Below are 12,460 nucleotides of genomic sequence, written 5' to 3'. Positions count from 1 at the left end.
TGGTCCAGTGCATCTGGTGCCCACACTAACAGCGTCCTGCAGTTCCCTCTGAAGGTCACAGACGAAGGCTGTTAAAACCCACACACACACACACACACACACACACACACACACACACACACACACACACACACACACACACACACACACACACACACACACACACACACACACACACACACACACACACACACAACACACACACACACACACACACACACACACACACACACACACACACACACACACACACACACACACACACACACACACACACACACACACACACACACACACACACACACACACACACACACACACACACACACACACACACACACACACACACACACACACACACACACACACACACACACACACACACACACACACACACACACACACACACACACACACAGTACTAAACCTAAACACTTGCCACAGGAGTGTGAATGAGCGGTGTCCTGAAGTTACCTTTCCCATGGCTGCCTTGTCAGTGATTGGCTTATTATCAAGTTCTGCTATATTTAAATGCCTTTTCACTCTCTCCTGTTGCTAGTGATTGCCTAGGAGATGTTTCCCAACACAGATGGCAGCTGAAACCTGATGCCTAAAATGTGATGCATTCAAAATAATCAGCACTAAACTAGAAAGCAGTGGGTATTAATTACACTACAAATAATTTCTGCTACTCCTTATATGTCAGGGACGCCTGAATTATGTGAGTGATATGCTCTATCAATGCACCGTGGATTTCTCACGATGATAAAAGGTAATTTCATGGTGTATGCAAAAACCCCTGCTAGAAAAAGCGTGAATCATATTTTCAGTGAACAGTCTAGACTTACCCTCTGTTTCTGAGATATTAAAATGATGGAGCTGAGCTGGGCAACCTTGCCAACACTCAAAGTTTGCCTGTGCGTTTTATTTGTTTCTCTAGATGCAGACAAACATTTTATAATGCAGATGATGAATTCATCCTTGAAAAAGACATCAAACAGAAACGTCAAAGCCAACCAAACATAATTTGGGAAAAGTTATATTTAAATAAATGCAAACTATAATTCAGGGTAAAGGTTCACAAAATAATGAACATCTCCAAAATCGTCCTTAATCCATTAATTAGCTTTCATATCATCTAAACCTTTGCAGAATAAGTCAAATGTGCACTTCCCTGCTCAGTCTCACTACATTTTCCTCTTTCACAGACTGCCCACTCCCCATCGAGCACTGCATGTCTTCTATATGGACCGTAAAATGTCAAATACAGCGGTGTGAACAGCATTCACATGAATTAGCGCTGTTAGCAATTTGAATTAGTTTGTGTGTCATTCAGTCCAGCTGCCTGTCTGTGGGCTTTTCCTCTGCAGGAATACACCAGTAACATTGTTGCACTCAGCAGAACCCCAGTCTGGCACAAGCAGCCACTTTGACGACATGAACAGTGTTTGGACGTCAACAGGCTCGTTGCTAAGTGACCCAGCCCCCTCCATCCCAAGTGTTCTGGCCTGTGAATCCACACTTATTACCTCTCTCTCTCTCTGTGTGTGTGTGAGTGTGAGTGTGAGTGTGAGTGTGAGTGTGAGTGTGAGTGTGAGTGTGAGTGTGAGTGTGTGTGTGTCAGAGTTTATTGCCAGGTAAAAACTTAGAAGGAATTGACTTTCGTTTTTGGTGAAGCAAAAATAGAAAACACATTTTAAGAAGATACTAATGGCGCGTTTCCACTGCAGCGCGGAGCCCCGTTTAAGAGAGCTGTGACGTCAGCGGCCCGTCTTTGGTTGCGTTTCCACTTGGCCTAGTACCGGCTAGCGGGTCCTAATTCACAGTTTTTCTGGCCCCATAAAATTGTGGTTCTAGGGCCAGGAACAACCAGGCTGAGTCGGGCTGAGTATGCTAAACTAGAGAGAGAATCGCTGGCAAGGGGGCTACAACTACAACAAAATGAACATATTTGACCGTGATTTAATTGTAATACACGTTTCAAAATGATGCCGAAGTAACAACATACTGATACCGGTTAGTAAAAACCATGAATTAATGCTTTGACAGACGGCCTCAGACGGCAGGCGAAAAACCTTTTAAAATGTGCGTTGTCTAAATGGAGATCGGCTAAGCCAACGCAGTATATGCTCCGACCGTCCACACTCACAACAACGGCCTATACAGACATAAATAAACCAGCGACTGTATTCACCATGACACAGACAGTCTGTGGTTTGTACTTGTTTAACTTTTGTCTAGTTTCTGAACATATATGAGGAGCTGTGAGCTTGAGTGCTAACAGCTAACGGCTGTGTTGTTTTTCTGGGGTTCTCATTGAAGATGACGTCACGGCTCCGCCTACACTGCGTTACTATAGTTACTACCCCAGTTCCTAAACTGTAATGGAAACGCAGCATAAAGTGAGCCGGTCCTAACAAGGCCTAACGAGGCCCAGCCATACCGAGCGAGGCCGTGTAGTGGAAACGCGCCATAAGTTGTAAGAGAAAGTACAAAATATATTGGTTATAAAAAATAAATATTTCTCAGAAATGTACACCCAATGTAAATATAAAAAAGAAAGAGAAGAGTTGCATTGCCTGTTCTCTTTTAGTCAAATGTGGGGGTTAGCCTTAATTTGAAGTTTTCAAAACACAGGTCAAAGGTCATTCCTTCATCTGCTGTTTTTTTGTTGTAACATGCTTCCTTTTTTGTCCTTATCTCAAATAATACATGTTACTTAAACTTAGTTGCGATTAAACTGTATCTTAATGAGCAATGTTAGCATAAGACACAACAACAATACCACCCATGTACAACCTTTTTAAGGACAAAAGCACATGCTGAGGAAATACCACCCTTCCACTTTTCGCCTGCATTAAACACACACACGCACGCACAATGGGGGTGAACCTCTGTCATCAAAGTGGGCTGTTGTTTGGGGAGGAAGGGCAGTGTGTGTGTGTGTGTGTGTGTGTGTGTGTGTGTGTGTGTGTGTGTGTGTGTGTGTGTGTGTGTGTGTGTGTGTGTGTGTGTGTGTGTGTGTGTGTGTGTGTGTGTGTGTGTGGAGAAAAGAGTATATGAATGGTGTGCAAGGGTTCAGTGAGTTCATGTGTGAGTGAGGGGCTCGGCCATTGAGACTGCCAGTGTGGGGTTCAAGGTCAGAATTGCTAACAGAGGGGGAAGAACAGCAAACAGTGGTTGAACCTAAGGGAGTCCGCGAAAAAGAGGACAAAGGGAAATGTTCAGTTTTAAAACATTTGGATAAATGGTATATAGCGCATACTTGTTTGGGGTGAAAGTGAAACCTAAAACCCAGGGGATCTGGACTCCTTCAGAAACTGGTCCAATCTAGATTACAAACAGAAACCAACTTTATTTTTGTATGTTTATCCGTGTTATCATTACACAGAAACAATCTATAAGGTTCACATAATTCATCCGGCAGCAGAGGTTTTGGTTTGCAGAGCTCGACTGGTTAGTGTCAGAAATAGTGACGTGCATTTCAAGATAAACAAGTTGTCAGGGTAATAAGCATATAGTAAGTAAACAAACTTAAAATACCACATATCGCACTCAGAAAATAAGCATAACATTGACTTTAGTTGCACTTTTATTGATATCATTTTTTATAACTAAATGCGCTCCATATGTTCACTTGTAATTGAGCTTCTGCCCTAGATGGAAACCAGCACAATATGTGAGCTCTATTTATATCCTGTTGTAGTAAATAAGAAACAATAAAAGAACACATGTTGAACAGCACACACAAACAGATGGATGTATTTGTTTGCTTCACGTGAGAGAAGTTACTTTACTCGTTTGCTGAACAGACCACACACCCTCACACACTCAGACAATCAGTCAGGCATTCCCTGTGGTTGGAATGTGTTTTTGAGGGAGAGTGTGAAAGGAAAGTAAGTTTTGGTGAGAAAGGCGTAAGAGGAAAAGACTACGTGCACATAGATGATTCCTTCTTGTATTTTTGTGGGTGAATGTTAATACATGTGTAGGACGATAATGTCTATCCCACGTCTTCTTTATATTGAGGTTCACTCCAAACTAAACAAAAGAGGTTTGGGGGCAAAGACAATCATCGGACGCCTGACTGCAATACCCTCACCCTTTTTTTATTTATACTCGCCATAGGCTACACAATTAAGACTGAACCTAAAGAGCCTACCTTTATAAAGTTGATATATTTAGTTGAATTGAATGATCTCTTTATAAATTCATTCTGTTAAGGTTCCTCTTCAAAAACTAATATTCATGGGGTGTCTGTGAAACTAGACAATGCCGAATTGTATTAATTCATCACAAAGTAATTGTGTAATTGTATACAAGGCACAACTATCCTGGCTGTAGCACCTTATCTGGCACAAAGACGCAAATATTTAAACATCTGCAGAACCTGATTGTAAAACAATTTTTAAGCCAGTTTTTTGTTTTTGTTTTTGTAAATGACTTCTCAAGCATCTCTTGAGTGGGCTATTTACTCTATGTTCCAGCTGGAAGTAATCTGAGCAACAGATTTGAGTGTAAAGAGGCAGAAAGCAGGCCTGGTGATGGAGTGGGAGGGAAGAAGGGGACGAGGGCAGGGGGAAGGGGAGAGAGAGCTGAGCGGATGGGGGAAGGGCTGTTTGTGCATGCCTCAAATTCCTTAGGTGTTATCAGCATTGCCCGCTCCATAATTGTTCCTTTCGAGGAGGAAACTAAATACAGAGACTGTACAAGATTGTAAAGCTTCCTCTATGTCAGGAAACCTAAAAGGGGGCAGCAAGATCTTCGAACCCTGATACAGCAATTTTTTACTTTACTCTTTTTTGCATCATTGTTGTGGGAAATCATGATTGGAAATATGTTTAAAAAATACTTTTATAACTGTATTTGGTGATATAACTGACATCATATTTACTTTAAATTTAAAAAGTCTCTCTAAGTAAAAACTATTATTTCTATTTACAACTTTTTATGGCTGGACATGAACTTGCAAAAACTTACTTATTACTTATTTTTAGAAATTCACTTTTACTTTCCTGATCTTCCTACTTGCAAAGTGATGGTTTAAATGATTTTCGATTTTAGACTTCTTCTTGTGTGTGATTTAAAGCAACAGTAAAGGGTTACTGACATCTGTAATGTGTCAAGGCACCCCAGACATTTTGATAATGCAATTTTCTCAAACAGCGTTAAAGAGTCTTTCGTGCATGGGCAAGATTAGCCGTTTCCTGTGCGACTCCCCCCCAGAATGAGCGGATGAATAGAGAGGAATGATAAAGTAATTACTTGGAATATCATTTTTTTCTTTGTCATTACAAAATGGCTGCAGTGAGTACCTCACACCGTTTTCCTACTGAATGGAGACACTGCATTACTGGGAAACACACACACAGGATGTGATTCTGGGAACTTTGATTGATGAGGTAATTCATCTGGCTCTGAATCAAGGAGGGGAGGACGAGAGCACAGAGGAAGGGAGGGAGAAAGGGAGTGTGGAAGATGAGTGATGATGGAGGTCCAAATCATGAGGCAGTTTAGAGATTTATTACTGTAGGGAGATATGAGTGTATGTGTGTGTGTGTGTGTGTGTGTAAATGAGTGTGAGTTTTATCTGAATATAGATATATATTTAAAACAATTCATTAAACTATCCATACTTGGAAAATGTGTTTATTAGAAATGACATGTATGTGAACAGTAACGCAGTGTGAGAACCATCACTGACCTGTTTCTACTATCTGAGCTTCAACCTGGCTTCCATCAGATGCAGAAACTGGGCGGAGGTGCATCATGGGCCGTAGCTGTGGATGAAAGAATGACGCATTAAATACTAGCTACAGTCAAGACACAAACCAGATGAATGGTGTTTTCACTTACTCCGATAATAAAATTGCCCTGGAAAGGAACCGTGATCTTTATATCCGGTAACTAATTACCAGCAGTTTTACTAATAATTAAAACTATGAGCTAAAAATCAGTTTGAGATTTTTAAACGATTTAGAGATGCTTTGCTGAAGCATAAAGTTGCCACTTGCTTTAATAAATCTTGTTTTGCAAGATATTGAGAACTACCAACATTTTGCAACTAATATCAAGGTTTAATCTTTAAATAGAAATGTTCTTTTGTTCACCTTTCAAATTGTATCTCGCTATTCGGTGTGTTTATTTATTATGTCATTTGAAGGCTCTTTAGCGATAAATGAGGCAAAGTAATCTGGCTCTAATGACTAGTCTGGCAATCGAGACAGTAATCCTGACAAAGACAATTAATTTGGCCCAGTGTCTAAATCCTTCAAAACTACAGCGTAACACATGAGTCATTCAACAGACAGAGTATGACGTTACAACACGAGGCTGCAGAGGCACAGATCAATACACCAGAGCTTCAGATGGAAGAGACATTTGCTCAGAGATGGATGCGCGGAGAGAGGCATTAATGATGCGCACAATGTCAGAACAATGAAATATGCATATATACAGTATCAGTGAGTCACTTTCTAATGACTGCAGGGTCAAATATCAGCAGAAGCCATTAGAAATCCTCTCTCTCCTTGTTATGTCTGCAACAATACTTACGCTTCATTTCAGCTTTCATTGGGAAGAGGTTATGTGCAGAAATGAAAGAAAATATTGGCATAGACAGAAGACATTGCATATAAGGGATAACATTCTTACAGATGTAGAAACATAATTACTAATTGGTTATATATTGTTTTGAATAGTAACTGAGTTATTTGGAAACAAGATTAAATGTAAATTGATTCTTGCAACGGTTGTGGACGGATGTGTTTCACCTGTGTAATGCTTCCATCTGCTGGCAGTTCGTGTCAAACACTACAGCATGCCTGATTTGACACGAATCATTTTCTTTTTTTCAATGATCCAAATTTGGCGGAACAGAGCATCATATTAGAATTAATCCGTCTGTTAACAGGTATCTGTTCTATGTCTGGATACAGTCTATATATAGATTTCAGTCAGAGGTTCCCATAATATTTGGCCTCCAATTTGTTCCAAACCCTGTCGCAGCTTCTTTCACTTGATTTATAATCCACTCGATAGCTCTGTAAAATTGACATTTCTAAGATCTCATTTTACAGTTTATTAGTTTTACTCACGGTTGGGATGACTTGTGCTGCTCGTGCGGTCAATACAACACAAATAAAGTTGTTTCTACGCACATTAAGCAAAGGAAAAAGTTTCTATAAGATTCAAAACTAATTAAAACGAAAAAGGCAAAACTCAAATAAAAAAGAGAAGCAAGACTGTTTCTATCAGATGATACACGTTAGAATTGGACGGTTGGGAACTGTGTCTCGTCGGTGTCTTCAACACACACATTTCCCTGATATGTCTAGGCTCGGCGCCGTGGGAATTGTAGTCTTATATCTGCTATTGACTACAGAGGTCACCACTAGGTGGCAGTATTATTTTGACCTTTACAGTAACTTCATAATGTGAAGTCTTGTCTACTTGTGAGTCTTTCACACTGTGGGATTTTCCCTCCTCAGATTTGTTTCATTTAATGATGTGTTCATGTGAAAAGGTAAAAGATGAACTGTATTTGACCAGCAAGGAGATTTCTATATATTATTGTAAACCGTAACAGATCCTGTGACACCTTCTAATTTGAATGATTAATTGTGCAACCTGTTGTGTGGGTTCCCAGCTGGATGGATAGACACTGATCTTTATTTCACTTCTTCCCCTATTTTCACCATCTCTAATGCCTCTCTTCTTTTCAGTCTGGCCAAAATAACCATGCAAAGTGTGTGTGTGTGTGTGTGTGTGTGTGTGTGTGTGTGTGTGTGTGTGTGTGTGTGTGTGTGTGTGTGTGTGTGTGTGTGTGTGTGTGTGTGTGTGTGTGTGTGTGTGTGTGTGTGTGTGTGTGTGTGTGTGTGTGTGTGTGTGGAGTAAGGGTACTACTGGGTTCCTTTCGTGCATTTGCTTAATCATTGTTTCTGTGGCCTCCCCTTTCTTCCACAGAATGTCTGTTTCTAGTTAAGCATTTAGTAAGAGACCATTTTTTGGACTGTAACACAACATTTGACAGGTCAAGAATAAAAGATGTTCGACTGTTTCTATGTAAGCCATACAAAAAAACTAAATTCAACACTTCAAGATTTTTCAATCACTTCAGTGCGGATAAAATATTAAAAAAAATAATTTACAATCTTAATTGGATTAACACAGAACAAATCTTAAAGTGTCTTCTCTGTTCCAGCCTCATTTCAGAAAATGAAAAGCACTTTCTCTTTGTGCTGGCTGCAAATTAATGGTGGGTCCTTAAATCAAGACAAGAGTGTTGAGATTATACTGACAAGTGGCAATGACATTCTGTTTCTGTGAACAGCTCTGAAAAGTGTTTTTCTGGATGGTGTAATCACAACTGGTATTCCTCCTTTTTTACTGTAAATGCATCTCCTTTTCTGCCTCACAAGCCAACATGTACCTCTAATTTGGCCTGTGTGTCTGAAAAGAATACTTAAGACAACCAGTTACCCAGAGGTGGGAAGTAACTAAGTACATTTACTCAAGTACTGTACTTAAGTACAATCTTGAGATACTTGTACTTTACTTGCGTATTTCCCTGTTGTGCTAATTCTTACTTCTACTCCACCCATTCACTAAATGGTGTTCTTTTACTCCACTACATTTATTGTTTACCTTTAGTTACTTTACATATGTGGATGAATGATGTGAAATATACTCAACACTCCAATGAGACTTTAGTTACACCTGGAGTAAATTCACAAGCCAGCCTGCAGTGTACAAAGTAATTAAAACTAGCTGCACCTTTACCAGCTTTGATAACACTTTAATGATCAACAATTATAATCAAAACATATAATTGGCCAATTGGATATGGACCAATCTGCATAATGAGTACTTTTACTTTTGGTACTTTAAGTATATTTTGATTCTAATACTTTTGTACAGTACATTTACTTGAGTAACCTTTTGAATGCAGGACTTTTACTTGTAACGGAGTATTCCTACACTCTGCTTCTTCTACTTTTACACAAGATCAGAGTACTTCTCCCTCCTCTGAAGTTACCTTACTTGGTGCTATGTTATATAAAGGCTTCCTTTTTTACACAAAGAAGCTATTCTTCTTTGAAATGTAATACTGGCAGTGCAGACCCACTAGGTGTCAGTGCCGTGCAGCGTTTATCAGAAAGCTCCAGGTGGCTGTGATGGCCATGTTTAAAGTACAGCACTTGGTATAGGGATGTTTAATAAAAGTGCTTTCTGTATGTATATGTGTTGCTGTATGAGTAGTATTGTCTTCAATAGATAAACATGTTTTACTTGTGCTTTCTTAAACATATTAAACATGTATATGATTTTGCTATACTATGTTTCCTAAACATATTTCAAACTGAAATGGCAAGTCTAAAAATAGACTGGAATGAACAACTGATCAGGAAAATGAAAAGCTGTGAAAAACTGGACTCATTCATTCATTCAGTTATGTGAGCTGATTACAAGTCAAACTGGAATCACTAATGATATGATTTCAGACCTGACATGAAAAATACAATAGTCTTTCTACTTTACTTTGACACTATTGAATTGTGAATTCACTTGGATGCGAGCATTACATTACTATATACTCTCCCAAAGCCCAGGGTGTAATAATCGTTGCTGGACCAACAACTTATTTAGAAAGTTTAGAGGCTTGGTGAAGATGTACACACTTAAAAATTACAAAAAAACAATAGAATCCGATGCAATGGGCATATTATATAATATATGCAAATATAAAAATGGTTTGTTTATGTTTATGGAACAGCCCTGTTATATAACATGTTACAAATAATTCAACATAAGGATAATGGTCTGCCGTTTGTGATAAAAACTACAAGAATGAGACACTCTGGCCTTTTCTTTCAAGCTGCTGGCCAACACTTTCATTATTGTGTTAAAAGGTCTCTTGGTACATTATGTTACTTATATTCAAGAGAAATATGATCACACTTTGACCTAATGTGTAAACAAAAAAATGCTTTTGGCTTCAACTCACATCCCAACGTATACTTATGGATAACATATATATTAAGCACTTTGTACAGGATAAATGTAAGTGAGGGTGAGTTTATGATAATATCATTAGGGCCCTAAAGTGTCTGCAGACTCCTGCCAGGAATCTTGACAGTGTACTGCAGCAATGATGGCAATAGCTTTGAAAAGATAAAGTGGAAAAGCTTCTCTGTTTTTAAAACCATACAGATTTCTGGAAATGTCTTTTGGGAGAATTTTAAATGTGGTTTTGAAGGCTAGATAAAAGTCAAGTCAGCACTCGGCCCAAAATAAATGTGAGGGCTAAGTTTCCTTTGTGGTAGTATCACTGTGTCTTGATGAAAAGTCAAAAGGGTCATTGCTGTCAATTCTGTTAATTCATCTGGCGTAAGGCCAAATGGAAATGTCAATGGGGATCCATGTGGTAACTACAAATGTACATTGTATAATTTCATTTTTAAAAAGTGTTTTTAGATTGCTTTTGAAAAAAGAAAGATATTTTCCTATTTCTTAGTTTTTGTCAGATTACTCCCTAGGGAGCATGTCAAAAGGTTTTACTTAGTCAAGTCTTATACCATTTATTTTTCCATATGCTGTTGTTTGTAGATTTATTGTGTTATTCATATATCATCTGTTAAAATGTATCTATTTTAAGATAATTGTTTTTTAAGAACATATTTATTGACCACTCTGATGAATAGCTAATTTGATTACTTGTTTTTTTCATTTGTGCAAAGTGCTTTCATTATTCTCCCTTTTTAGTGTCTAATTAAATACTGATTAGAGTTGCTTAGCTGGTCTATAACAATTAGCAAAGCTCAGGAGGGGAGAAGCAATCATCATTAGTTATTATTATTAGGCCTAACTTGTTGTTGTTTTGGTTACAATAGTGCAGGCCAACCATCATCAACATTAGCACAACATACAAAGTTGTAAAAACTTGCTCGTTGGATTAATAGACAATGAATAATAAATAAATATATATACAAAGGACAATCATGGCTACGCACTAAATTATTGAGTGTGGGGGTGAGACAGGACCCAGAGCATTGTTGCAGATTACAGCAGAGTGTGATTTGATGGAGGTGGATGGTGGGGTGTCGGGTGCTCCAGAGGGGAGGGCCAGCCGACGTCACTCACCCGCTGACTGACTGAGCTCCAGGCTTCAGGCTCAATCTGCGGCCAGCAGCAGCAGAGGTGGTGGGGAGGAGAGGAACATTTGATCCAATACTTTATTCCTCCTGTGGCTTCTTTCACTGGGGCAGGAAGAACAAAAGACGGACAGCTGCATGATCAGAGGCGCCAGCTCTCCCTCATCTCGACTGTGAGCCGGGCTAGCTTGATGCTCCGTTCAGCCTGCTAGCCTTTGTGGCAGGGCTGTCCATGCATCCGAGGAGCCCCTAAACAACCCGGGCTGGGAGAAGCCTCGGCTTTTTTTTCCTTTCTTTTTTGCCTTGACAGTCTGCAAAAAACATTCTCCGAGTGGGCAGACAGCAGCATCCCTGTCAGCTCCAGTGCGCACCCAGAAAGAGGCTTCCCAGTGAGGAGCATCTTCGCCTGGGCACGGTTTCACGTCGTCGCCTGTCTGCAACCTCCAGCTTGACAGGACCAAGAGGCGATTGATGACTAATAATCTTTCAAGATAGGCAACAATGTTGTGCACCGTGGCCAACATGTTGGCAACAGGATTGCTTTTCTTGGGATTGTTGCACAGTTTGGAAGTATTCTCTCCGGCAAGGGCTATTGATGGTAAGCAGAGCTGATTTAAGGGTTACCACAGTCTTGCAAAAAATGCTTTAAAACCAATAACTATATAAGTGTGTGCATGCTAATTATCACTGGATTTATTGTGTTTGTGTCTGCGTGTGAGACTAGTAGACTGTGCCCTGAAGGAATGAGTGGAGCAACGTGGAGGGAGATGAAACCGAGGCGAGACAATTAAAGCGATCTTTTGTTTCTGTCTCCAGTGCCACATGTGAATATTGCCATGTCACAGCAGCGATCGCACATCTCCTCCTGTCCTCCTCTGGATACAGGCGCTCTCACACATTTACACTGACATTCAGTCATGGCAATGGTAGCATAGGCCCCAGTACCTGCTTAAACCACTTGTTTACTGATCAATGCGTGCATGCTTTTGAAAAACGAGCAAACAGATGCATTAGTTTTAAGTGACAGAGAGGTAAAACTTGGTGTCATGTTTTTGGAAATGTCAGTGGGAGGCTTCTGTGGAGCTGTAATGTATGTATCTTTGCTTCAGGCAGTTCACCAGATCTTAGGCTACTGAGTGTAGTGTTGATGTGATGACAGCAGTGCATATTCCCCAATCAAACAACATTTATTTTACTACAATGGGGAATTAAAGAATATCTTTGTTTGCTTTCTTAATGCGTGAAGGAGGCTTTCTTAGAACAATATACCCGTCTATGTGGAACACAGTACGTTTTCCACTGTATGA

The 12,460-nt window shown here is 39.7% G+C and overlaps 1 protein-coding gene across 2 annotated transcripts in view; it reads left to right on the top strand.

Moving 5' to 3' along the window:
• Nucleotides 1–11,172: 11,172 nt before the first annotated feature.
• The window catches only part of LOC117489322 (low-density lipoprotein receptor-related protein 1-like), a 92,102-nt gene continuing 90,814 nt past the window's right edge, over nucleotides 11,173–12,460 (top strand). For both annotated transcript variants that reach the window (XM_034138529.1, XM_034138530.1), the window contains exon 1: nucleotides 11,173–11,751. In XM_034138529.1, coding sequence (XP_033994420.1) covers nucleotides 11,655–11,751 — 97 coding nt within the window. In that variant the 5' untranslated portion in view covers nucleotides 11,173–11,654. The remainder of the gene's footprint in view (nucleotides 11,752–12,460) is intronic.

The sequence above is a fragment of the Trematomus bernacchii genome, unplaced genomic scaffold (assembly GCF_902827165.1).
Source record: "Trematomus bernacchii unplaced genomic scaffold, fTreBer1.1, whole genome shotgun sequence".
NCBI classification, from domain to species: domain Eukaryota; kingdom Metazoa; phylum Chordata; class Actinopteri; order Perciformes; family Nototheniidae; genus Trematomus; species Trematomus bernacchii.
Note: the sequence above shows the minus strand (reverse complement) of the source record. Positions and strands in the feature narration are given on the sequence as shown.